The following is a 27,409-nucleotide window of genomic DNA, read 5'->3' as shown; positions in this document are numbered from 1 at the left end:
AATTTGCTGAAAAATAGTGATACATTTGGCAGTCTTAGATTCTAGAGAGTGGATATAGTATCAAGCTTGCTGCACAGCTATCGCTCAACTGCAAGTATTCAGTGTTTTGTTTTACTAATGTGGAGACTGTTCTTTGTTTGCAATGTAATGCAGGAAGTTATGTTCAAGTTCATGTTGACAAATGTTATTTTAACAGCAAGAAAGTGTCCAAGTCAGGACCATAGACTGTATATAATAGCATATATAGTATTTATATACAGTCAATGCTCAAGATACAGTGACATTTGACTTCCTAAATTATAATATATAAAAAAAAAAGCCACAATTATATTGTCTCAACTTTTTGAGTTTATTCTGTGATGCAGAATCATGAGATATCATCATATCAACAATCTTTTTTTTATTTTATTCTTCTGTGAGGAAAAACTCACACTCAAATTCCTCACAAATCTCTAATAAATAACCTTAATAATTAACCTCATCATGTCCTCCTGCGTTGTAATCACGTGCAGCCTGAGCGCTGCAGGGTCACGTGGTGCGGTGGCTTCAGCAGAGCAGCAGCAGCAGCAGCGGCGGTGGCGGAGGAGACGCAACAAACTGCCGGTAGAGGAGCTGAGCGAAGGTGTGACTGACTGCGGGTGAGCCTCTACTCCGACGGGTAGGACGATTTAATCACCAATTCTCCTCCACAGCTCCATTAAAAAAAAAGAAGATAAGGCAGAATTAGTATCGACGCTTGTTAATGTCGCTCCTCTGCGCTGTAAAGACACCGGCAGCGGAGTCCTTGACACCTTTCTCAGGAGTCATTTTGGTTTGTGTGCAACTCGTGAGTCCTGTTTGATGCTGAACATTGCATTTAAAGTGTTGTGATAGCGGATATTAGCGGTAAGCACCGACTAACAGACAGTGTACGTTCTTACGAGAGGAACCCTACCTCAATGACACGGTGCAGCTATTTATAACAGCCCAGTCTTTCTCATAAATGTCTGTTTGTGTCCTTGAACGCCTCATGGGTTGCTATACCTGAAGTTTCAATGTCCAAACTTGGGATATTTCACATTGACATCATCTACATCTCTTTTGGCAATATCATGAGCATCAGATCTTGTGGTTGTCTCGCTTAGAGGCTGACAATATGCAGGTTTTATCATCTGATTGTGGTTAGCAGACTTTGGATTTTAGAGAATGATCAATCCACTGTATCTGAACTGAGATATGAGAATCAATATTCACTGAGATTTGGCTGTTGTAACTCTATTGAAAATCTGCAGTATAGCTGAATGACCAGTGAATGTGGAGGAATATTTTATTTTCTTCCTATAGACACCAAGGCTACTAGATGTTTGGAGTTACCAAAATATTGTTGCATTTAGTCGATTTAATCAGTTAGTTGATTGACAGAATTGACAGTAATTTATTGACTAAATGATTAAGCAATTAGTAGAAAATCAGCAGCATTGCATTCAAAATGGAAGTAATCATTAGTTCCTGTGCTAGTTGGATTATTGAAGTCTAAAACATCGGTGCTGTTGGTACTGGTGACTGAAATGAAAACCTCAGACACAACAACACTGGCTGACGCAGGATCACGTTGGACACTGGGACGTAGTGAGCAGGAGGAACGTGCCGAGACAGGGAAAGCTAGATTCGTCTTAATCCTGTAAACAGGATTAACACCTCTTAAAGTCCCTCGTCCCACACACAGAGAGAGAGAGAGAGAGTCGTGGATGAGAAAGGGTTGTGTACGATTTATCATCAAGTACTGGCCACAGCCCTTTTTACCTTACGATTAGTCGATTAACAGACAATTAATCTGAAACTATTTTGGTGATCAAGCAATTTTTTAAAGCATAAATGTCAAATATTTGCTGTTTCTAGCTTCTGTAATATGATGATTTGATGCTTTTCATTGTTCACATGACTGTAACTGAATAATGTTTGAAGACGTCACCTCGTTCTGTGAGAAATGACACCGGCATTTTCACTATTTATTCTCATTTTGTAGACGTTTTATGTCTTGACCTTGGAAACAGTAGTTGACAAAACAATCTTTACTCACACACTTGCTCTGGAGCTTTCCACCAGTCTTCGTGAGCAGATTGACTTGGAACTAGAGCTCAAGCAATTACTCCTTATTTTCTGAGTCACTTGACACATTTTTGCATAAAAATGACTTAAAGAATGAATCTGTGAACGAAAACTGGTTCTAGCTTCTCAGTTTCCTCTGTGATAGTAAAGTGAATACCTTTTTGGGTTTTGTACTCTTTGTTGGACTGTCAAAGCTTGACACTAATGAAAACCCTGTAATATGGTCAAAAGCTCCAGTGCAAGCGAGTACATGGACCTAGAGTTCAGATTGTTTCGTCAACATTCATCAGGGAACAAACTGTGGTTTTCTACATCATAAATCTTTTTAAATCCTCCCTCTTGATGCTCTTGTTCTCCGTTGGAAACTACTGTATGCAGAACATTATGGTACGAGTGCCTGAGTGTTGAAGCGCTGCAGCGGAGGGGGTCTACGTGAAGGGCTGTGGGAGTCGACGCTTTTACTAAATCTGGTGGTGTGTAGATGCAGACAGTGTGTAGTCAGCCCGCTAGAGAGACCTGCTTTTGCAGCGTTGCTATCATGGCTGATGACTCTGATCTAGACACTTCTGCTTTGTCCATTAACTGAACATTGCACTTTCACTTTACAATGTGCTGCGGTTCACTGCGGGGTAAAAGCCACAGCACGTTGCAGGGACACAGAGTACACAATATAACAGTGTTATCAACTGGTGCTGTAACACACTGGATCCTTGCTGTAGCTTTACTTTGTTAATTATCATTCTGTAACAGTTGTGAATGAAGGACCATTTTGAACAGCAACACTGTGGCTTTAGGAATCATACTGCAATGGTCCAACATGTGTGAAATATTTCAATAACTATTGGATGGATTGCTATGAATTTTCATACAAACATTCATGGTGTCCACAGGATGAATCCGAACGGTGACTGGCATCAACTGGTCAGATTTAGATGAGTTCACCTCCAAAACAACTGACCAAAATCCTGTCAGCCTTATCTGACATTAATGCTAACCTACAATAGCATGTATAAATGCTAACATTGCCATGCTAACATCGCCGGACTCCCATGATAAATCTTAGAGAGTATCTTCAGGGTCTGGAAACTGGTTCTGCATTGGTTTTCATATTTTATTGAGAAAGTGATTTATAAATTATTTATCATTCCAACAAATAAATGATAGATTAAAATGTTCTCAAGTTTTTTTTTTTAGGTCTTTAGAGAGATGGCAGTGCCGAGGGCCGGTGCTGAGGGAGAGGTTATGTAAGGGCTTCAGGCTGGGGGTAATTTTCCCTCGCAGTGTTTGTGCTCAGTCTGAGGGGTTGGAAAGCGGCTGTGGTGCATGGCACAGACCAGGAGCTGGGTGGCTGAGGAGGACGGGGGGGAGCAGAGAAGGTCTTAGCAGACCCGGTTTTCCTGCTAAAATCCTGTTGGGGCGACATGGAGCTCTCAGGGAGGTTACCTCTAGAGCAGCAGGGCCAGCGGCTGCACCTGAAGTCCCCCTGGACTCTGGTGAGTTGCGGTACTTTGGCTTTTTGGAGTTTTGGTGGGAATTTATTTGCAGGGTTTTTCTCTCATAATCAGGTGATGAAAGTATCCAATAAGACCCATACTAATGATTATTTTAATTATTGATTAATCTGTGGATTATTGTACAATTAATTGACAAATCGTTCAGTCTATGAAAAGTTAAATTTACATATATATATTAATTTTACTTACTTATACTTACTGTAACAAAATAGTTTCCAATATGCTGCTGACTAATTGGTTAATCAACTCATCTTTAAAGCTCAAGTCTTATCTGCCAGTTGTAACTGTATCCCTGACCACCTGTAGACCACCTTTATATTCAGGGTGAGAGATGTGAATAATGAAACACAAAGAATAATCACATGGGAAAAACATAGTGCACATATATCATTTTGTTTGGTGATATCATTTATCTATTGTGAAATGCTATAGTGGGATTAAATGTCCTTTTTTAGGTTTATACAGTGAATTAGATTCCTTACAAACCAAGGTATTTTACCACAGTGGTATAAAAATCCTGTAAATCCAAGTCCTGCTCATTGATTTGCAACATTGCCCACAACGGCCCAAACAGACACAGTGAGGAAAAATGAAAATGAAAGAGACAAATCCCTTTGATCTCATGGTATTTACTGCCGTATTGCCCAATCCTGCTTTATGTGGTAATATGATTACCTGAGACTCTAGTGATTATTATCACTAGACTGTAGAGATAACATATGAGGCATACTATGCGTGTTTGTGTTCTTTGTTTGTTTTCTGTATGTATAGCTGTTTTTCCGGTTCTTTTCAGCAGGTGGTTATTTGCAGAGTATTTTCTCTCTGCCATCCTTTAAGTGCATTAGAGTTTAGCGGGTGCAGTGGCTGCAGGCCATAGAAACTGAATGGTGTCAAAGTCCATCCAGCTGGTATGCAGCTCTGATTTAGTCCGTGTAAACCATTGTCCTAAATATTGAAACACGCTGCTAGAGTCTCATTGTTCATGTCACACACACACACACAGACACAGACACACACATAGCTTGAGCTTGCTTTGAAAATGGTGTTGGTGTTGTCCACTACAGTAACGACGGGTGCAGAACCAAGGTGAGCGCGCCTAATGACACCCACATGACCAGTGTTGACAACCTCCAGGGAAGATCATATGAACCCTGGTGCATCAAAACACTGAGCAGTAAAGTGTCCTGCTGTTTCAATAGATGATATAATAGAATAAAATATAATTTAGAAAACCTTAGGAACACAACACACTGTCATGTGTGTAGAAATACAGTGGTGGTGTGTGGTTGATGAAGATTTTGTTTTTTGTCATTCAGTAAACCTATACTCAAACTTAGTTGCCCGAATGTATATTTTATTGTGTTGGGCTTTTTCTTTGTGAGTGAGTGACTTCCTAGTAAGGAGAGTGATATTGAGGTAAAGCTCATCCTTGTGATAGAATCAGCTCTTGCTTTCTATCTTTTCATCTCTGTTTGCAAATCTGTGTGGTTTTCCTGGTGCCTCTTCTTTCCTAGCCATGTCTTATGTTTGTTGATGCATCAGCTGAGCAGCTGTTAAGTATTTTTTAATGGATGGGTAGGCACTGGGTTAATACTGTAGCTCTGTAGCATTAGGCCTGTTTGTCTTCCTCTTCAGTTAGCTGATTACTGATGCTGCAATTATCTGACTGACAGCCAGAGATTTTCCTTTTTCTTGATACAACTTTAATAGCAAATCCAATTTAGTTTTTTACCCATCCAATGATTTTGAAATTTTGCCCTGTTAATATATTTTTCATTGGAACAGACAACCTGTATCTAAAGAGATGGGAAAAATGTCTTTTGCAATATAAACATGTTAATCCTGAAATACTGATTAAACAGCATATATCAGACTTAACTAATCATCTGAACATGTTATCTATCGTGTTTTATCTCTTTCTTGACTCTTGACTCTGTAATATTTAAGCAGCATGGTTCACAGTACAGGCTAATACTCTGAGCCATGTTTAGATTTTGAATGGATTTAGATATTTATGTAATGTTATATGTATATTTGCTGTACACTCCCCAATGGGGCTCAAACTTCAGGCCTGCCTCTGATGGATCACACCGTTTCTTATACTGTGGAATCCTTTGCATCTGAACTTGCCACAACAAGCTATCTGGCCATTTTGACCCTGTGTGTGTGTGTGTGTGTGTGTGTGTGTGTGTGTGTGTGTGTGTGTGTGTGTGTGTGTGTGTGTGTTTGTTCTTTGTGGAGACAGTAACACACACTATCCTCTCTGCTCTGCACTGCTCTGGTCTGCAGCGGCCCTCGCCGCAGCAAACGAGGGCCTGATTAAGTCACGATCAGCAGGACTCTTTTGAGGAAAATGGGACAGAGCCGCTGTGTTTAGGGACCAGCTTGCATTTCCTTTGCAGACTATTCTGATCAACAGGAGCACACGCAACAGGAACAGTGGCCTAGTAAGATGCAGCAAAAAAATGCATTGTTTTATTCTGATGGTAATTAAGGTCAGTTAAACTTGGTCTAATGAGGTGACTGTCGAATGCCGTCATTACATATATGTTAATTAGCGAAAGGGCGTCTTTGTTGTTGGCAGGTGGACACCATGAACTACGTGGGGCAGCTGGCTGGCCAGGTGCTGGTGACGGTGAAGGAGCTGTACAAAGGGATCAATCAGGCCACCCTGTCGGGCTGCATCGACGTGGTCGTGGTCCGACAGCCCGATGGGACGTTCCAGTGCTCGCCTTTCCACGTTCGCTTCGGGAAACTGGGGGTGCTGCGCTCCAGGGAGAAAGTGGTGAGTGCACATATTTCTCAAAGACATAATTACATTTTATCTTTGTTATCAACAGATGTAGCTGCTCCTGCATTTTTGACACTTTTTTCCCCCCCGATATAAATCTAACAGCATGTTGTTATATCTGCTAAAAGGACTGGTGCCTGTAAAATATTTAGTAAAATGTAGGATAACAGATTGAACCGTCCGTTCCAGAGGGTTATAATTGAACTGCTGCTGCTCCCCCCTCCCCCCCCTGAAACTCTCTCAACATTACCATCCAATCCACTCTCTGCTCCTCACAACAGCAGATTGCCCTTTCTCTCTATTTATAGACGCTGTATAGTTTTCAGCTGAGGACTAAGGTGGGTTGCTCTTGCTGTATTCTCAACGTGTTAAGATTCATCCTAAGAACAGGAGAGCCTTAACTGTTACAGACTTAGCTGTGCAGGAAATCGCCCGTGGTTCACGGATAAGACGGATTCAGTGATTCTCTACAGTGAATCTTGTGGGTTAAAAGTTAAACCTCCTCTTGACTTCTTATCAAACGTCAGCATCTTGCAGACAGTTTGAGTAGATTTTGTTTCATCTCACAACCTTTTTCTGATAATTAAAGGATGGAAAGAAGCACTGCTGTACACACAAGTCACAGAATGTGTGTTGACCTTTTTATTAACAACCTAATTCCACCCATGCAGCCCAATTCTCAGTTCCCTGAGAGGAGAAACCCTGGTTGTGTAATTCACAGATAAAAGTTGTGGCTAAAGCTAAAAACAGCAAGTCGTTCACACAAGCCGTTCACTGTTTTCTCTGTAGCTTAACTCTTAATTCTTCAGTTAATTCTGTGGCACAGTTTTTTCTTTGTCTTTTTTAATCCATGAGCCGCATTGTGGACGGCTGTAAACAAACCTCATTGATGCTTGTTGAGGAACACGGTGACCTGGTGAGTGTGTGTCTTACAGAAATGTGTTGTGTGACTCCGCAGATTGACATAGAAATCAACGGGGAACCTGTGGAGCTGCACATGAAGCTTGGAGACAATGGAGAGGCCTTTTTTGTCCAGGAGACGGAGCAGAACAATGTGAGTTTTGTTCAGTATGTGATGAAAATGACGGAGAATTTAATGTCGAATTTCAGCCGTTTACAGGTTGTCCGTCCGTCTGTCGCATTCTTGTGAACATGATATCTCAGTATGTGGCACAAACATTCATTTGGATTTGAACTTGGTGGTCAAAGGTCAAAGTCACTGTGACCTCACAAAACATGTTTTTGGCCATAACTCACAAATGCATACACTAATTATGATGCAATTTAACTCAAATGTCTATAAGGATGAAATTAAGTGATGACATGTTATATACATACGGTCAAAGGTCAACTTCACTGTGATATCATAATGTTCTGCATAAACACTTGTGAGATTGTGACCACATTTCCTGCAACGTGACTGGTTGGCGGAGGCAAACTATCGCGAGGCGGTAATTCTAGATATTCATGCTTTCCTCAACACAGGAGATCGTCCCGGCCCACCTGGTGACCTCGCCCATCCCCACAGAAGAGGCTCTGTTCAGGAGCAGAGAGCCTAGATGCGTGGGATCGGTGGCGGAGACCAGCGCGCCACTGAATCCAGAAGACCCGTCTTCTGGAAACGCGCAGCTGTGCTCCAATTCAGCCGGCAAGAAGAAGAAGAGGCGCCGGAGGAAGCACAAAGCTGAGCCGCGCAAGGAGGAGCCGACGACCACGCCTGCAGGTGGGGAGCCGGAGCTGTGTGAGCTCAGTTCAGACGAGGAGCACAACGCACACAATGGGCGGTAAGCGCACATGTTCGTGTTCAGTTCGTCGTCGTCTGTCGTAAACCTTTTGTGAACTTAATGGTTTCCTGTCTTCAGGGCGTCTTCTCTCTCCACGATGAACAACAGCGCGGACCACAGGCAACATTCCCCCCTCACCGGCCTCGAATGGGACAGCTACCCTTTCTCCGACGGAGACTGGTCACCCTCCACAACGTACGCCCCCTCCCCCTCCCGCTCTGCCCTTTCAAATATTTACACAGTTCATACAAACAGAGAGAAACGATAAAACATCATTAAAGACCCACTGTATGAAAACAGACAGGGCTGAGTGAAACAAAACACTCCCTCAAGATCATTAGCGCTGACTCAGTGGAAATGTGGTGTCTGCTTACAGCAGGGAGATGTCCGAGCCCATGTCGCCCAAGAGTGACTCGGAGCTGATGGTGAAGCCGGCAGAGAGCATCCTCAGGGCCGAGTCGCACATGCAGTGGACGTGGGGCGAGTTTCCAGAATCTACCAGGGTATGGTAGAGATCTAGTCTCGTAGAATCTGGTCTAAGACACGTGAGATTTGTGGGGCTGTCTGGCTCATATGCTCCTTTTATTTAGGTGTGTATGGATTTTTAACCTTCATCTTGTTCTGTACTCTTTTGTATGCAGGTCAACAAAAAGGACAAAACAGAGCCAAAGACGCTGATCATCACTCCCTCGGAGAACACGCATTTCAGGGTTATTTTAAGCTCAGAAGCGATGGAGGAAGAGTCACGGGATGAAGAGAGAAGCACAGATCCAGTTTGCAGTATCGTTAAACCAGAGCCACGGACCATTAAACCCGATCAGTGCTGCTGCAAACCACAGGCCCCTGAAGCGTCGCCACATGATGCAAATGTCACCAAGGATGAGCCAGACCTTTCCAACTCGGCGTGCAGCAGTTTTACTTCCGAGCCACGTCCCGGTAACTCTGACCTCAACACAAAAACCGTGCGCAAGGCCAGGTGGACGTCTTCGCCGCCCGGCCGCAGGGGCAGCGGCTCTGCTGCCAGCGGAGGCAGTAACATGGCCGGAGACGCTGCGGCAGTTTGTGCCGACACAGGAGCCTCCTCCAAACCCACGGACTCCCCCAGCAAGAGGAGAGGTAACACGACTTCCTTTTACACCTCACTCTCTCACACTGTGTTTACGTATTTCCTGCGCTTTGTGGTCGTTACTGCAGCTTTCATTTTCATTCTGTATGAATATAAAAATGACCTTTCAACTAAAGAAATTTTAAGGATAAGTTTCCTGAAATGCCTGAAAAGCAGGAGGCTAGAATTCAGCAATTTCTGATAGTAGTTGTAAGTTTTCTACAAAAACATTACCTGATGAGAAAACTGCAATACCCTCAAGGTATTGAGATGGTATATTTAAGGCAAACATAAGAAAATACAAAAAAAAAAAAATGTTATGAAAAGTTTGAAAACAGCAAAGAAGCAAAGCATCATTTTAATAGTTGAATAATTCTTATTTTGCATCTTAAATGACACAGAAATGTTGAGTAGAACTCCAGATTTCTCTGTATGACGGTAGTCTACACACAGTCTTAATGTTAGTGAATGTTGACAGGAAGGATGTGGTTTCTACTCGGGCCTGAGTTCAGATTTGGTCTCTGGGACTGTTCTACATTCATATGTTTAAAAGAAAAGGAAGTGGAAAAAAAAAAAAAGCAAAGAAAACAACAAAGTCGGCGATTTTCTCAGTAAACTTCTTTCCTTGTGGTTTCCGTTTCGTGCAGGTGTGAGGAAGAGGAGCCAGCATCAGGGGCCTGAAGATATTTACCTGGATGATCTGAATGCACTGGAGCCTGATGTTGTTGCCCGTTACTTCCCGAAAAGGTACAAACCCCTGAAGTCCCGTTACCGCTTCAGACACCTTATCTCATTTGGCGTATGCGCAGCACATGTCCGAGCTCTCAGTGAGCACATTATTACTGAGCCCTAGCTGTAAGCAGAAGCGCAGACGCATTGAAAATACCTGGTACCATTGAGAACTTCTAGAACAAATAAGAGTGTCTGCGTCTCTTTCTGAAAGTCAGTGATTTTAAATGTGTAAGACTGGACTGTGGTGGTGTTCTTCAGTGAGTCTGAGCAGGTTCCTAAACACTGGGTGGAGATGGGACGGCGCTCTGGATCCCAGTCTCCACAGTCGGTGGGCAGCGCAGCAGCAGACAGCGGCACCGAGTGTCTGTCCGACTCTGCCGGCGACCTCCCCGACGTCACACTGTCGCTGTGCGGAGGCGTCGGCGAGAACTCGGAGATCTCGAAAGGTAATTAATCACCTGTATTATCGGCTGTCATTAACTGCAGCGTCACTGATAAAAAACTTGTTCCCTGTAGGCAAATTATCTTATCTCTGAAAAAAGGATGTTAACATTTATTTTGTATTACAAGAATGGAAACCTTTTCCCATTAAATCCTTTACACAACCCTGCACATTGCATACCTGTGACATATTTACATTTGACCCTTTTACATATTTTATTTTATTCTATTCTATTAGTTGCGTATGTGACAAATAAAGCTTTCCATCCTTGGACTACTTGTGTGAGGACTCAGTAAGCAGCCATACATGACATATTGTGTCTGTCCCTGCTTCTCATCTCTTTCTTGTTCCATTTATTCCAGAAAAATTCATGGAGGACATCATCACCTACAACGAATTTGCAGAGAATCCAGCGATTATTGACAACCCCAATTTGGTGGTTAGAATCGCAAACAGGTGAGTCTTCCTTCTCCCTAACGGACGCGCTCTCTCATCAGATGGTTCATTTGTATGTTATGCATGATGTTCACATTACAGCTTTAAAAAAAAAAAAAACAAAAAAAAACCTCAAAAACCTTTATTTTCTCCAGGTATTACAACTGGACCCTGGCGGCACCGTTGATACTCAGTATGCAGGCTTTTCAGAAGAACTTGCCAAAGGTATCATCCTCTGCCTTAATGTGATGTGCTCATACTGTGCAATTTGATCTTATGCTGCATCTGCACTTTTTTTTTTTTTTCTTTTTATGTCTGTTTGCACATGAATTATTTATGTGAACGGCAGGCTACAGAGGAGGCCTGGGTGAAGGAGAAGATGCCAAAAAAGTCTGGACGCTGGTGGTTCTGGAGAAAGAGCAGCGTGAAGCAGGTACTGAATGTGTGTGACTCAGCCAAAAGTCTTTAGGTAAGATTATGAGTCACACTCCCATCTGTGTGTGTGTGTGTGTGTGTGTGTGTGTGTGTTGACCGTACGGTGGGGATCAGTGGGAATCGCATGCCGTTTGAGTAACTTTGCATTGTAAATGAGAGACAAATCAGGAACAGGCTTCAGGAACCATTATCTTCCTGTTTTGCATTATACAAAGACTTGAGCTCGATTTACACCATGTATTTCACTGTACATTGATTTTTAACAATAGATATTTATGTCAACGCATTAGAGGCTGATAATATTTCTTCCTCTCCTCAGTCATCATCGGAGACCAAATTAGACAGACAGGAGTCCCTGACCAGAGAGAGCCCTGCCCTCCACCAGGCCCCAGAAACACAGTGAGTCAGCAACAAAGCTCTGGCTTCCTCACAACGCTACGGTCGCACACAGTGACACAAGCAGTGTTGGGTAAACATGTGGCACACAGACTGGATTAGCATGTTAGTCAGTGAGCAGTGCTGCTATTTCATGAAGATTCAGGACAGATATTTTAGATGTTGTTTGAAGCAGTTTTTAAAGAGTTAAGTTTTTTTGGCTTCGTGTTGGAGATTTTTACAGATGCTTTCGGTTTCAGTGTAAAAGAAAGGGATTACAAACAAAAACATTGTATATTTACAACCCAAACAGGCAGATTAGGAAGTCTGCCGCCCTCTGGTGACTGTAAATGAGTCTGCAGACCCTCAATCACATTTTCACACACTTTCTGTCAGTGCGTTGCCATGTTACTGTGTTTATTTTGACATAGAAGTGTCTGCACCTAAGTCACCATCAGGGGTTGATTTGACCTTTGTCTTGATATCGGTTGCTGGTCTCCCTCCTTCAGACTGCGTTCTCTGTCCTGCAGACACAAAACAGCAGAGTGGTCCAGCGACGACGAGACTAAAGAGCTGAACGCCGTGGCGCCTGCTCTGACGTCTACTGAGCGTGTGCAGACAGAAGGACCGGCACCAGCGCTTTGTCACTCCTATAAGAAATCCCTCCGCCTGTCCTCTGACCAGATAGTAAGAGCATAGATGAATTACAGCAAGATAGGACACAGAAATGCATGATCTGTACGCAGACAAATGACAAGTGGAGCAGTGCAACTTACCTGTAGAGAGAGCATAAAGAAACAAGAGCATGAACTCAGCGACACTCAAAGAAAACAGAGAGGAGAAGGTATGAAATAAAAAAAGCACTGAAAGATACAGAGTGGTGCTAGTACTGGGCCTAAGAGTCTTCATCACTCTTCTGCTTCTTCATCAGTGGCCAGATATCCTAAAATACTTCATATTTTTCACAGCAACTTTCCATGAAATTGACTGAACACATTTGTGTTGTAAAGAAGAAAAGCCTGATTGATTTGATGAGTCTTTTTTGTGATGCCACCCTCAGGAAATGTTTTATATTTTAGCTCTATTACGGTTCAGGCCCAGGAACATCAATAAGTCGATGTTATTGTGTCATGAATGCTGCAGCTTCTAGCAGCTTTTTTTGTAGTAATATATCTGGATCAAATTTCCTTCTATATTCCTTCTATATATTCTTTAGGTCCACCCATTGAGGTTTAATTCAGCCAGTGAGACTGTATTTGCCTATAAGAAATGCTTTTATGTCTCTCACAGGCCAGCCTGAAGCTAAGGGAGGGGCCTAATGATGTCACCTTCAGCATAACCACTCAGTACCAGGGGACGTGTCGCTGCGAGGGCACCATCTACCTGTGGAACTGGGACGACAAGGTTATAATCTCTGACATCGACGGCACCATCACCAAGTACGGGAACATTTCTGCCTTTTCACCATATTTGTAGTTTATTCTCAGGCCGTGATGAAGACTGTCCTGCTCTTCATCTTGTTACACAGGTTTGATAGTTTCAACCTCAGATATATTATCACATGATTCCTGAGTGTTTACTCCCCAGATACTTTTCTTCCCACAGATCAGATGTGTTTGGACAGATCCTGCCTCAGCTTGGTAAAGACTGGACTCACCAAGGAATCGCTAAGCTTTACCACTCAGTGCACGAGTAAGAATAATGACTGAAGTACTATTCTCCGTTTCCTATATTCTGACGGTATGAAAAAGATGAATAGAAATATCTAACCCATTAATAAACATCTGCCCACTTCAGGAACGGTTACAAGTTCCTGTACTGTTCGGCCCGAGCGATCGGCATGGCTGACATGACGCGAGGATATTTGCACTGGGTGAACGACAGGGGGACTCTCCTGCCTCAAGGACCTCTCATGCTCTCCCCCAGCAGCCTCTTCTCCGCCTTCCACAGGTAAGAAATCCTTTCCCTAAGCAGGTCCTCCTTTCATTTCAAATAACAAGTGTTTTTAGACACTGCTCTTCCAGCAAATTACAGTGGAGATCAAACACAAAATGAGGTGATTTATCCCAGTGAAATGACAGTAATTCTGCTTTTGGTCTTTTGTTCACCTGTCACTTCATCCTGCACCGTTTTTTGTTTTGTTTTAAAACCTCAGAATTTCATTCAGCATTTGCTCTGATTGGTAACCTCACTAACCCGTTTTATAGTCATTATAAATGGTTAGAAATGACAGCCGCTCAATCAAAGGTCAGAGGTCAAGTCTTTAATCCTTCCTTTGTAATTCTCTTGTTAGAGAGATCATAGAAAAAAAGCCCGAGAAGTTCAAGATCGAATGCCTCACCGACATCAAGAACCTGTTCTTCCCAAACACGCATCCCTTCTACGCAGCCTTCGGAAACAGAGCGAGTGTAAGTGCAACGTTTCTGTTTGTTTTTGGATTTACTGAGCTCACTGTGTTGTACGAGTATTCTTGGGCTCAGTTCAATGAAAATGATTGTCTTTTTTTTCTTTTTTTTTTCCTGTCTTCAAGGACGTCTTTGCCTACAAACAAGTAGGTGTGCCTGTGTGCCGCATATTCACAGTGAATCCCAAAGGCGAGTTAATCCTCGAACAATCCAAAGGCAATAAAACATCGTAAGTACTGAAGTGTCCCTGCAGCTGTTGTTTTTGCCTGTCAGCTGTTTCTCTCGCACGTGTTTATTGTTCCCGTTACTTCATTTTTTAATTTTTTTTTTTGGTATTTTTATTTTTCCAGTTACAGTCGGCTGAGTGAGCTGGTGGAGCACGTTTTCCCTTTACGAAGTTCACAACACAACGCCACCTTCAGCTGCCCGGAGTTCAGCTCCTTCTGCTTCTGGAGGCAGCCGATCGCTGAGGTGTGTTTTGAGGAGCTGCTTTAAACTCAGACCAATATTAATGTTAAATTAATTACTTGAAATCAAGTGAGCTCAGAGCAGTAATTTATTGTATGCCTGTATGCACTGGCTTAATACTGATGATAGTTCTTTAATATAAATTCAGTATATATTAGTTTTGTATTGTATTAGACACATTCCTGTTTAGTGACAAAGTTTGGGATATTGATGTATTCCATGTTTTTTGTGCCACGTCATCTGATTAAGGGTTTATCCCCTTTATGCACTTGGTGTTGTTTGTGCTTGAGGTGTAGTGGACGGCTCTGTCAGCTTTTGGGATATGAAAGTATCAGTTGTTTTATCATTTGTCATAGCGCTTCTGAGAAGAAATTGCCTAAGCACTTATTTAGGCAGCGCAGGTACAATAACTGTGTTTAAACTGACGAGTTCGATATGAAACGAGAACGATCACCAAACGCACAGTTCCTGCTGTATTTAGAGCAAGTGTGCAGTCGTCCCTTTAAGGCCTTACTCACTCTATAACGGTGTCAGTTGATGTATATGAATCTTATATCTTTGCTCCGGGGCTTAAGGATTTTGCACAATGATGCTAAAAAAAAAAGAAAGAAATGTGAAATGATTTTGCTCATAGGTTATAACTGCATTACTTTGAAGAAAAAGCACTTTCTGAACTGTAGATACTGCTGCTATTTGGTATTAAGTATTTTTCAAAAAAACAAGATTTAGTTAAGACGTACGGTAGAAAACTATTTTTGATGAATTTTGAAGCTAATCTTTGAGACGTCTTTTGCCAGACTTGTGAAAACAAACTACAGTATATTATTAATGTTAATGCCTCTTTTTTTTTTTTATTATTATTTTGCTTTTCATGCTCGGTAACAGCTGTCAGTGAAATTTCATGCATTCTTTCTATGAAAGTGATAAACTTTGTGTGACGAGAACACACAGTATTTTCTTAGTTTTTGTGTCAAATTTCACTTTTCAATGAAGAACTTTTGCAGCTGCTTCAAGTGTTTTCTGTAGGTTGTTGTGATTACCTCGGTGGGAATCCGGTTGACATCATATGACAGTGCAAGCACAAATATATTCAGCTGTTTGATTTGCTTTGTATTTGTTAGACAGTGTGAGGGGTCGGCTCTGAACACAACTTATGTAAGATCATTTTTGTGGTGTGTCAAAAGTGTAGATCCTAGTGTATATAGACTGTATATATAGTATATTTACTATATGTAATGTATTAAGAAACTGTTGAATCAAACATCCTTTGTTGGATGATGCTTTAATAAAAACAAAAAGTGTGTCAGAACAATCAAAACTGATTTTGCACATTATTGACATTTTAGCACCAACAAGGAGTATATCTGCAATAATGAACACGGGTGTGAACTGTAGGACGTGTGAGGTTCATTCTGGAGGAAAAAACACAGATTTCTTCCCAGTAATTAACAAATTGATCAACTGGAATTGAAATTTTAGCAGTAACATATCTTTAAAATCATTGATTACAAGATGTACAACAATTATATGTTCAAGCAAAATATGTATTTGGTAGGTCTAGGTTGTAAACAAAACTTTACAATAGAAAATAACTAATATAAAAACATTATATATTAGTACTCATGATAGAAATAATCTCTTATTATTTGGAGACTGCGTTTGTTGTTCTTTTTGTTGTTGGTTCCCTCTCTGATAATAAAATATCACAATTAGCGTTAGTGTATCAACATCCTCCACTTATGGCTTATATAAGGTGTCAGTTGTCTCTGATAGTGGGCGGGCTACCGTTTTGATGGGCTGGGGTAAAGAAGCACAGCACTGAAAGACGACAGGATCTCAGAGGAGGAAGCCGAGATGGCGAGCTTTCCGGCCGTCATGACGAGTCCGGCTCGGTCTCCTCGCTTCAGGGAGAGAACCAGGCTCAGCGAGGTTGAACTGCTGCAGTTGCATTGTTCGTGTGACGCGGCCGCTGCCGCTCCAGACAAGAATCCCGTGGAGTCCAGCCTCTGGATGCTGCGATTGGACACCGAGAGGACCGCCTCAACCTTCTCCCCTCGATGGGCCGCGAGCACAGCGCTCACCAGGTAGCGGCCGTTTGTGGGAGCTGTGAAAATACCTGAGGACACAGGGAAGACGCTGATTATGTGTCAAAGTTGAGGTCAAGGGTATTTTATGGAGGAAAACGTGGATTCATGCTTCACTGTTTGGGCCTGTGAGCCTGCAGTGATAGTTACCTGTATGAGGGTCGTAGTGTCCTCCGTCGTTGACCAACACCTCGTTGAATCGAATGATTCCAACCTCTCCTTGGAACGGCGTCAGAGTCAGACCGGCTGAGAACGACACCCTTTCATCTGAACACAGGAAAACAAACATCACACGCCGGCAAACATTAGAGTAATTGAAGCGGCATCTTGTTTAATCAGTCAATAAATTCTGACCTAAAGCCATGGCAGGTTTCTGTGGAGATGGTCGGTGGAGCGAGTTCACATCTGTTGAGCGAGAGGAAAACGGTTCATCCACACTTGAAAGCTGCATCATTGTTGTGATGCACCGTAACAATTAATGAATTTACCTGTGTTTAGTGGAATGCTGATCTTAAGCGAGTCAGTGGATTTGACTGGAGAAGCTGTGAAATAGAGGAAAAAGGTGAAGCGCGTCGTGGGAAACATGCAGCACAGAGTGCATATACGGGGGGGGGGTGTCTCACCTGGAGCTCCAGCAAAGCCCTGAACAGGCATCATGCTGCCGCCAGTCCCCTTGGGCAACTTGGACGAGGTCATCTTCCCGGGGGGACCCGCCTCTCCGGCCTCTATCACAGGTGGCTGAGGGAGAGAGGCGTCCACTGGGCCGACCGCCACTGTGAGGCTCTTACTTGAGCCCTGGGGAAGTCCTGCGTCCTCCACTGCAACCTGAACACCTGAAAAAGACAGATATGCAGTGAGCGATGGGACAGAGGCTGCAGGTCAGGCAGAGACAGATGCAGGGCCAGATGGTTGGAGGTCAGACGTGTCACCAAACCAGCTGGTGTCATAGTGACACTAAAACTTCACCCTTTTCACTCCGTGAGAAATATCTCCCCCATAAATCCAGTTAAAACCCCTTAAAATGATGAGCAGAGGAGCTTTTGTAAGTTTTTCTGATTTAGGCCCTGTGTCTCCATGGAGACTGACTGCAGACCAGGATGTAATGGCTTCATACAGATATAACTAATAAGTTTAAAATGGCTGCTTTCCATTTAGGCGCGTCAGTATCTACTATTGAGCCTGCAAAATGTATCGCAGCTATTACTGTTGCTGTCAGTTACATCTGCTCTGCTATCGTAAGAAATAAAAACAAAACATGCAACTTCATCACACTGATGCAACATCGCCTGAAGTGACATTGTGCATCCAGAGATTCTGTGTCACTGTGTGGATAGCTTCTACTGCATGAATGGTGCGACCAAATTTATTGATGGGAGACACTTTTTCAGTCATTTTTCAAGCAAAACTACATTTCTTTTTTGTTTTTTGTCATATGAGAGTAGGTTGAATATCCATCTTCCCAAACTGATGTCTTCACTCAACATGTTTTAAACTTTGGCACTGATCTGCACCAACACAGAACCTCATAGGGGATAATGTGCAATTATGTGTGATGTTGCACTTGTTGTCACTTTATGAAAACCAATCAGGATACGTGCAATTTGGCTTGTGTTTATGGTCGGGGCTACTGTCGACTCTCATTAACAGCCAAACAGTGAGCGGTTATCTGAGCCTCTCATTATGGACATAAACAGAGAAAATGACAGACCTCTGCCTCATCTCCCATCATATGGTGATCAGCTCTAAACCGCCGCATTCCTGAGAAGCACAGCTGAGACGAACCCTGGAGTTTATCAACAAATCAAAGCCTCCTGGCTGCGGGTACATAGTTACTCTCAGGTCTGCAGCGAGACAAAAGGCCTCGACTCTGCTGCTCCAAAAAAAAAGGGGAAACCAGCACATAAAAGACATACCAGCAGCATACCAAGGCCCGGCCACATGTTCAATCAGCACACAGCCTGTCCCCTCACCCCGGGGGAAAGGGGTCATTTAGTGTAGAAGCTGGAGAAGTCTGCCTGTTAAACACAACATGTGCAGAGGGACCGGTGTGTGACCATAAAACAGCACGGGGGGGGGGGGTTGAGTCTACGTGTATACACACATGTGCATGTGTTTTACTGGTCTGCGTCTGTTCGTCGTGTCGCTCCTCGTATAAAGCGAGGCATGTGCTCCAGAGAGCGGGCTTTGATGGGGAGCGATTCAATACTGATTTCAGACCTAGTGCCACGAGGATAAATGAGGCAAAAGCAGGATGTATATACGTACGCATGTGAGAGTGTCTGTCATGATGAAAGAGGTGCGCCGTAAACAAACGCAGCTGGATCTGGTGTCGACCTCAAATTTGCACCTTTCCACTGAAAGACGGGGAAAAGCTTCAGTTCCCGGGACACAACAGCCCCTTGTGTCACAAGTATGGCCATTTTTTCCGCATTACATACAATGACTGCAGAGCAATTTGGTGCGTGTTGACTTTATGAGTCACTGTTCGCCAAAACACAGTGGGCTCTTAAAGACTTTGATTTAGGAATCAATAAATCCAGCCTGAGAATCGAGCGCTCAAAGCAGAGACTGCTAAATGTCTTGCGTCAGATAATGTCACACCCACTCTGTCAGGATAAACAAGCTGCCACAGTTACAGCAGCTTCATTGTTCTTGAAGGCTTTCTGTCAGGCCCCATCTTGTTTTTGGTTCATGGGGTTATCATGGTTCACTACTGACCAGAGTGTCTCACCCTACGAGTGGCCTTATCTCTCGCATTGACCTACGAGCCTTAACCACGGAGCCTCGTCAGGAGCAGGAAATCACGCTTTATTATCTCAGCGCATCCCCATAATAGAGCTGCACTATGCTGTTTTAAGAACGTTGAAACCACCTTGTCGAACTCAATGAGAGGACATGGATGTTAAAGACCAATTCACTACTGCGACTCAAACAATAGCTCATAACTGAAAGTTTAAAGCGTCCCGTGGAGTTTTCTTTTAAACAAACAAAGGTTTACATTCAGTGTGTCACGTGTTGTGTATCTTTGATGTCCAGAAAATGCATTCTTACCTCATAACACATCTGCAAAACAGATTTTTCAAACAATGTTGTTTACATTTATATTTATGCTGCTGTCTTTTGCACTGCCTTTATGGGAACATAAGGAAAACCCTACAGCGCACCTTTATTTGTTTGGGAAATTGGTTCAGTTTTCAGGAACCATTTCCTTTAGTGTTTATCCATTTCCTTTAGTGTTTATCCTCCTCCACCAGGACACTTTGACAGTTTCAAACTACTATTTCCAATGTGAAGAATTTGTTTTTTTCCTCAACTTGAAGCAAGGTAAATACAGCTGATGTGTACATTCACTTGAAATACGCAGCTCAGTGTTGAATGAAGAAAAAGGTTCTTCAAGCAAAAGCTCAGTGGCTTATGAATTTCTCTTCAGTTGTGTCAACGACTATAACAAATTGAAGCAAAAACTTCATGGTCTGTCTGAACTCAAAGCAACAAAATCAATTCAAGAATGACATATTACATCTCTCTTCACCTCTCTCCCGACCCTCTCGTTTAAGGTTAACAACTGGTATGACATCATGGTAAACACAATGACAAATGGCCCTTGAGACCGCCGTGCAGCTTTGAGTGTTCGCACTGTTTATTTCAGCAGAAAAGGAACTCGGCCGTGGAAGTTAAGAATGTGAGAAAACTTCAGACGGGAGTAAAAATGTGACTGTGCTGAAGAGGCTGAGAGGAAAAGGAGTGATAGAAATTTTGATCCAGTAGTTCTTAATCGAAACACAGAGAAGCTCTTGGCTCTGAAATAAAGACGCCCATGAGTGGTCCTTCTGAGGATCATTGATAAGCTGTGTGCAGATCTCTCTGTAATTGACCCCTCTAAAAGCAGCGTTTTCCACTCTCTTGAGATAAGCAAGGAGGGAGACAATAGGATGAGGTGGCTGGAAGGGTAAAGACAAACAGAAAGCCAAGCTCAGAGCAGCCCCTGACATCACTGAGAGTGAGTGGAAATCATGAATAATCGTGCTCCCACTTGCAAAACATCCCAGTGACAGAATGATGAATTAAATGCTATATTATGACAAAAACCTTGGGGTGGAGTGGCAACATTTCTCAGCCACCACTGATTCAGTACTTTGGCAAAAATTAGTAAAACTGGCATCTCCGAACGACACAGCTAAATCAGGAGTAAAACTGAAACATACTGGTTTGGACTGGAATCACAACATGACCCGGGACTATTTTATTCCAGTTCACCTCCCATAAGATTCTGGACTGGATCACACGCTGCATCATCTGCCACATAAACCAGCTGGTCCCAGAGGAAGAGACTGGGCTCGTAAACATTATGGGCGTGCTTCTAGTTCACATTTACAACTAGGAGAGTCGGTGAATACCAGCTCGGTCTCATAGGTGTCATTAATGAGAAAACTCATAAAAGACGTATGCAACATATGCACCGATATGGAAATCTATGCTCTCAGATATGCTGACAGCAACATAACTGAGTCTCACAATAACATCCAGTATAAATGATAAACAAAAACAACAGATGCACATGATTAAGCTGATGTTCACCTTAATGCAAGGCAAACATTTTACATCCAAAAAACTACATATATATGTATATGTATATGTATGTGTGTGTGTGTGTGTGTGTGTGTGTGTGTGAGTGTGTAGAGATAATGGACTAACACACACATGAATTCACACTTGGATACAGAAAAAAGCCAAGTGAGCAATATTTTCTTTGAGCCAAGGCATTGCTCAACACAATTGGGGTTTATTAAATCAAGCATGTGTCTTCAATCAGCCCTGCCTCCTTTAACTGAGAACATGGTTAAATTTAAAATCAAACTTCCTCTCACTCACACATTGAAATACGCACCACTAGAGAACATCCTGTGAAGGGATCCCACAAGCTGCAACGCCTGTCAACATGTTGACATTTCCACCCATGACTGCTCGGAAGTCATTAGTACATTTGGGTCCGACCACATGCATCTTTGAACTTGGTCCTCATTTTGATTTCAACTGTACACCCGTAACGTTTTGTGGCTGCAGCTTGCACATCTGTGACGCTCTAGTGGTGATGAAATCTGTCCACAGACATATTACACTTACCAAACTACTCAAAACCACCGAATGGAGGTTTTCTTTTTGCCATGAAGACACGCACACACACTCACAAGGCGAAAACAGTATCAGCCATGCTGTCGTAGCTGGTTAATATTGCAACCTTTTCAATAACACAGCCAAAAAAAAAGTTTGGTTTATGTTTGCATTACTGTACAGACAGCTTACCTGTCTTCCCGGCGTTGCTGTCGGTTAGCACCTGAAGGTCTCTGGCTATGTTGGCAATGTTGTTCTGGAGGTTCTGGCAAATTCCCTTCACCCCTCCAATATCTCGGGCATGGGCTCTAACTGTGCCATTCAGCTGGTTGACACAAGTCCACAACCCAGTGACATGTTTATTCAGCCCATCTTTGATCCTCTGTAGGCTACTGGAGATAGGATCCAGCTTGCCGCATAAACTCTCCACACTAACAACGCGGCTGTCCACGTGGGCAATCTCCTTCTCGACATCTTCAGTTTTTTCCCTGCACTGGTCGGCCTCGGCTTTCACCTCCCTGCCCAGCTCGTCCAGCCGCTGTCTCAGCTCCTGATGCTGTGTTCTGTGGAGCTCCAAAAGGTCCTTGGCCTCCTGCTCCGCCCCTGTTTTAACTTGACCCCAGGTGGAGTTGAGGCTCTGCAACGTCTGAGACTGTTGTTGGACTACATCTGATAGAGAGTCCTCCAATCTGCCCATGTGGCCTTTCATGGAGCCGAGTTCACTGTGTACATTCTCAATGCTAGTGCTGCAGTTGAGGAGTTGCCCCTCCATGGCTCCAAGGCCATTTATCTGGGCTTTCAGACTAGTCTCCATAGCACCTATAGCAGTTTTGCAACTCTCAAAGTCTTGCTGAAGGTTTTCTACAACAGTTAAATTAGCCCTTTGCTCCTTTGAGCAAAACTGGTCCAAGACATTGAGTCTATCCTCCAGAGTTTGAACAGAGCCCTTTAAAGAGTTAACATCTGTCTGCAACATATCTTGACTCTCTGGCTGAACCCCAGATTGGGAGTTGGCGCTTGTATCAACCAACACGGTCGTGAATCTTTCTTCCATGGAGGCCAACTTGTCCTCCAGAGTCTCCCTGAGGTCTTTGATGGCCTCTGTCCATTCTTTCTTCAGTTTCTCCTCCACAGCAAGGCACTGCCCTGCCACACTCTTTTCAGATGAGTTCAGATAGATCTCAAGGTTTTCCACACGAGTGAGAACATTGTCAGATACTCGGCTACCTTCTTTTACTGGATCAACCAGCTTGATCTTAAGGTCTTCAATCTCCTTGCGGAGATCAGTTTCCTTAGAGTCCATGAGCTCAGCTAGGCTGAGGTAATTAGCCTCTTGCCCCTCACACTGCTCCTGAACTGACACGATTTTATAATCGCAAGCGTTCTTCATGTCTGCCAGTTTGATATCCATGCCCTCCATCAACTCCTCTCTCAGAGCACGGATCTTATCATCCAGGTAGGCACGTAGGTCTGTATCACTAGCTGGGCGAGCAGGAGGAGGTGTGGACAGTGGGTTCTGGGCAGCCTCCATGAGCAGACTGATCTGTCCATCATGGCGGTTGACACGGCCCAGCAGGTCATCCAGGGTATTAGTCTTGGACTCTAGGTCGTCTGTAACCTGGCTGATCTTGTTCATTACTTCTTCCATTGGTGTTGTGTCATGGTCAAAGGAGAAGTCCTGCACCTGAATGGTTTGTGTTTCTGCGCCTCGTGCACTGGCGGGCTGTCTGAGGTTGTTCAGCAGTGTGTGCAACATTTTACTGGCATCCTCCTGGAAGTCCAGTCTCAGATTGGAGGACATGTCAGTCATTCTTGCCTGCATGTCAAGAACCATCTGGGACAGTTGCTGCACCTCCTCCTCCAGGTGTGTTGCACTTTGAGATCCTCCGTGGCCCCATGGTGACCTGGGACCTGTCTGACCTCCAGACTGCCCCTCCCCTACCCATGGGTGATTTCTCTGACCCTGTGTTCTCTGTTCTGGAGCTGTAGGGAGAAATTTCAGAGAGAGGGTTAAGAAACAAGAATACAAATGCTTTTATATTTGCATTTATTTTGATATTTTGATGGTTTATTTCCTTAGTTATAGTCGTGTCTTTCACCTTGTGGGACTGGAATATGTCCAGCGGCAGACGGCGCATGAGGCAAACGCTCTACTTGGAGTAGCATTAGGTCTTTCACCTCCCTGCAGTCGTGGCCCTGGTAGCCCGGGCAGCACCTCCACTCCAGCTCTGTTACTGTCTTGTATGCAATCTTATACATGGGCCTGAAGTGTGTCCGATATCTGGAAGCATTTAACACATGAAGACATGAATTATTAATCTGCTTTCTAAAAATTCACAGATACTGTACAATGGCACACTTGTTCAATTCTCCTTCTCAGAAATACAATGTAATCTTGGAATAAAAATGTAGGAAAAGTCTGTTTGTTGGCAACTGAGACTAGATAGACAGTCACATTTGCAATTAATTAATCATGAAGTTAGGAGGAATTAGTTCCAGACTTTCCTGCCATCCACTTTTCTCAGGAGTGTGTTTCTTGCTCAATGTACACTGAAGCAAAACAATCAATCCATATTTGCCATTTATGAAGATTGAACACAGATGTCTGAATAATCAGCTTTTTGCTTTTAAGTCATATTTTTAAGATTATTCTAAGAGTAAAAATTAATAATAATAATACATTTCTTTTAGTCCCTCTTAGACACCATTCATTTCATATTCATGCATATTAAAGTGTTAATGGTTTTCATCCTGAAAGCTTTCTTATTTTTGACCCTGAAGGAAAAAAAACGATCTATACTGCAATACAAAGTGTACTATGATAACACAACTGTAAATAACATGTATTAGTGCACACACAGGAATGTTACAGAGCTGGATAACACACAATAGCCTACTATAAAAATACACACAACTGACTCAGCCCACAACGTAGATGATTAACATCAGTATTTTTTTAAATAGTGGATCAGTCCAAACTGTATGACTGTATAAGAGTATTGCCTCACATTGTTAAAAATACTAACAAAAGCAAAGACTATCCGCCCTCCACGCAGAGTCCAGGACTTCTGGGAACTTACATCACTTGTTGCGCGCAGTTTGGCAGCTCCGGTGGACACGGTAAAACCTCCGGCTGCACAAAACTCTCCGTGCCTCCCACGACGGCACAGCTCACGTTCTTGTGCACAACGTAGGCGCACCAGTTTCTGCAGGAAACCACCGGTTAATCACTCAGTGACTGAATGCATCCATTTATGCACAGACGATGAGAATAATAGGATCACACAAATTAATCAACACATCAATCTGTGTTTCATTAACGTGCAACATGACCTAAAATGTATAGAAATCTACTTAACTCACTTGTTTCTTTGTCGTGTGTCCATGCCTGAATGCGCGTTGTTCTGGAAAATGCTGTTTTGGAAAGGTGATCCAGTGATGAGAGGAAGCATTATTAGAAGATGAATTAGTGGCAGCCCGTACAGTCCGCGCTTCATGGTTAAAATATTGCAGTGCCCTTTCAGATGGTAATCAGTAGTGAAAGTCTGTGGTCCAGTGATCAGTGAAGGCACCACGGGTTGTTCCCTCTCTGTGGAGCAGCAGACCTTAACAAGCTCCTCCAGCGTCCTTGGATGTGACGTTTCGGGAACCCCTCCAATACTGTTCCGTGTTCTCAGATCACACACTCACACACACACACCCCAAAACCCAGATCCAGCTCTCTTTCGGCATCCAAAAACACAATGTCATCGACCTACATAATTTCCGGACGCCTACTTTTGGATAATGATGGTCTTTCTTCCAAAAGGCATCGTAATTATCCCGTGCGTAAAATGTGCGCGCCCGTCAATGTGCCCCAAGGGCGTAGGTTTCCAATCAATATCTTAGTGAACTCGTTAGCACTATGTTTAGAGTGAAGTCATATTAGATCATTCCAATGTGCACTCCAAGATAAGGTGACCAGATATCTGGAATGAAAACCGGAGACATTTCGAGTTCCTCGATCAATATATCATTAAAATGTCAAATGTTTTTACCTATAGAGGACAAGCAAAAGAGGATGGTCGTTTTTATACTTTATTATACTGTGATATTTTTAGGCCTTACTTTACTATGACATTTTGTGACATTTTATTGCCATACTATACTATGACGTTTTTTTGATCATTTCTTGTCTTACTATACTGTGACCTTTTTGACATTTTTATGGCTTGTTATACTGTGACATTTTAAGACATGTTTATGCCTTGCTATACTATGACATTTTTATGCCATACTATACTATGACGTTTTTTGCCATTTTTATGGATTGCTATACCATTACATTTTTTTTACCATTTTTATGCCATACTATACTATCACAGTTTTATGTCATACTATACTATGACAGTTTTTGACATTTTATTGCCTTGCTATACTATGACATTTTTATGGCTTGCTATATTATTACATTTTCATCCCATACTATACTGTGACATTTTTAGAAATTTTAATGCCTTACTATACTATGACCTTTTTTGACATTTTATTGCCTTGCTGTACTATGACGTTTTTTGACATTTTTATGCATTGCTATAGTATCACATTTTTATGCCATACTATACTATGACGTTTTTTGCCATTTTTATGCCATACTATACTATGACGTTTTTTAACATTTTTATGCCATACTATACTATGATATTTTTATGGCTTGCTATATTATTACATTTTTATGCCATACTATACTATGACATTTTTTGACATTGTTATGCCATAATATACTGTGACATTTTTATGCCATACTATACTATGACATTTTTTGACATTTTTATGCCATAATATACTATGACATTTTTATGCTATACTAGACTATGACATTTTTCGACATTTTATTGCCATATTATACTGTGACGTTTTTTGACATTTTATTGCCATATTATACTGTGACGTTTTTTGACATTTTTATGCCTTGCTATACTATGACATTTTTATGCCTTGCTATACTATGACATTTTGTGACATTTTTATGCTTTACTATATTATGACATTTTTATGCCATACTATACTATGACGTTTTATGCCATTTTTATGCAATACTATACTATGACATTTTTTGCCATTTTTATGCCATACTATACTATGACGTTTTTTACCATTTTTATGCCATACTATACTATGACGTTTTTTGACATTTTATTGCCTTTCTATACTATGACATTTTTTGACATTTTATTGCCTTTCTATACTATGACATTTTTTGACATTTTTATGTTTTGCTATACTATGACGTTTTTTGACATTTTTATGGCATAATATACTATGACATTTTTTGACATTATTATGCCATAATATACTATGACATTTTTTGACATTTTTATGTTTTGCTATACTATGACATTTTTTGACATTATTATGCCATAATATACTATGACATTTTTATGCCATACTATACTATGACCTTTTTTTCCATTTTTATGGCATAATATACTATGAAATTTTTTGACATTATTATGCCATAATATACTATGACATTTTTATGCCATACTATACTATGACGTTTTTTGCCATTTTTATGCCATACTATACTATGATGTTTTTTGACATTTTATTGCCTTGCTATACTATGAATTTTGTTTGACATTTTTATGCCTTGCCAT

General features: G+C 42.2%; 2 protein-coding genes across 2 annotated transcripts; one reads left to right on the top strand and one right to left on the bottom strand.

Moving 5' to 3' along the window:
* The first annotated feature begins 538 nt into the window (after nt 1-538).
* On the top strand, nt 539-15,892 carry LOC111656605 (phosphatidate phosphatase LPIN2). The gene is made up of 20 exons (XM_023408386.2): nt 539-658; nt 6,187-6,387; nt 7,352-7,447; nt 7,879-8,177; nt 8,256-8,372; nt 8,554-8,680; nt 8,819-9,293; nt 9,930-10,029; nt 10,273-10,460; nt 10,819-10,912; nt 11,047-11,116; nt 11,241-11,324; nt 11,646-11,725; nt 12,232-12,388; nt 12,992-13,140; nt 13,307-13,393; nt 13,499-13,651; nt 13,995-14,109; nt 14,232-14,335; nt 14,457-15,892. The coding sequence occupies exons 2-20, from the start codon at nt 6,196-6,198 to the stop codon at nt 14,599-14,601; spliced, it is 2,832 nt and encodes a 943-aa protein (XP_023264154.1). The 5' UTR covers nt 539-658; nt 6,187-6,195; the 3' UTR covers nt 14,602-15,892.
* Nucleotides 15,838-25,416, bottom strand: emilin2b (elastin microfibril interfacer 2b). Its single transcript, XM_023408385.2, has 9 exons — nt 25,134-25,416; nt 24,851-24,976; nt 23,870-24,051; nt 21,963-23,753; nt 17,282-17,491; nt 17,147-17,200; nt 17,013-17,063; nt 16,809-16,925; nt 15,838-16,690 (listed from the first exon to the last, which is right to left on the bottom strand). Exons 1-9 carry the CDS (start codon nt 25,265-25,267, stop codon nt 16,356-16,358), a joined length of 3,000 nt encoding a protein of 999 aa, XP_023264153.1. The 5' UTR covers nt 25,268-25,416; the 3' UTR covers nt 15,838-16,355.
* Between the last annotated feature and the right edge of the window lie 1,993 nt (nt 25,417-27,409).

Source organism: Seriola lalandi, unplaced genomic scaffold, assembly GCF_002814215.2.
Source record: "Seriola lalandi dorsalis isolate HSWRI2012SDOR001 ecotype SW California unplaced genomic scaffold, Sedor1 jcf7180002054360, whole genome shotgun sequence".
NCBI lineage: Eukaryota > Metazoa > Chordata > Actinopteri > Carangiformes > Carangidae > Seriola > Seriola lalandi.
Note: the sequence above shows the minus strand (reverse complement) of the source record. Positions and strands in the feature narration are given on the sequence as shown.

Coding starts and splice junctions, on each gene's coding strand:
- LOC111656605 (XM_023408386.2), top strand. CDS start 6,196: ATGAACTACGTGGGGCAGCTGGCTGGCCAGGTGCTGGTGACGGTGAAG. Junction 13,394..13,498: donor CTTTACCACTCAGTGCACGA/GTAAGAATAATG, acceptor TGCCCACTTCAG/GAACGGTTACAAGTTCCTGT. Junction 14,110..14,231: donor CCTTCGGAAACAGAGCGAGT/GTAAGTGCAACG, acceptor CCTGTCTTCAAG/GACGTCTTTGCCTACAAACA.
- emilin2b (XM_023408385.2), bottom strand. CDS start 25,267: ATGAAGCGCGGACTGTACGGGCTGCCACTAATTCATCTTCTAATAATG. Junction 24,977..25,133: donor GACACACGACAAAGAAACAA/GTGAGTTAAGTA, acceptor GGTTTCCTGCAG/AAACTGGTGCGCCTACGTTG. Junction 24,052..24,850: donor AACTGCGCGCAACAAGTGAT/GTAAGTTCCCAG, acceptor AAATGCTTCCAG/ATATCGGACACACTTCAGGC.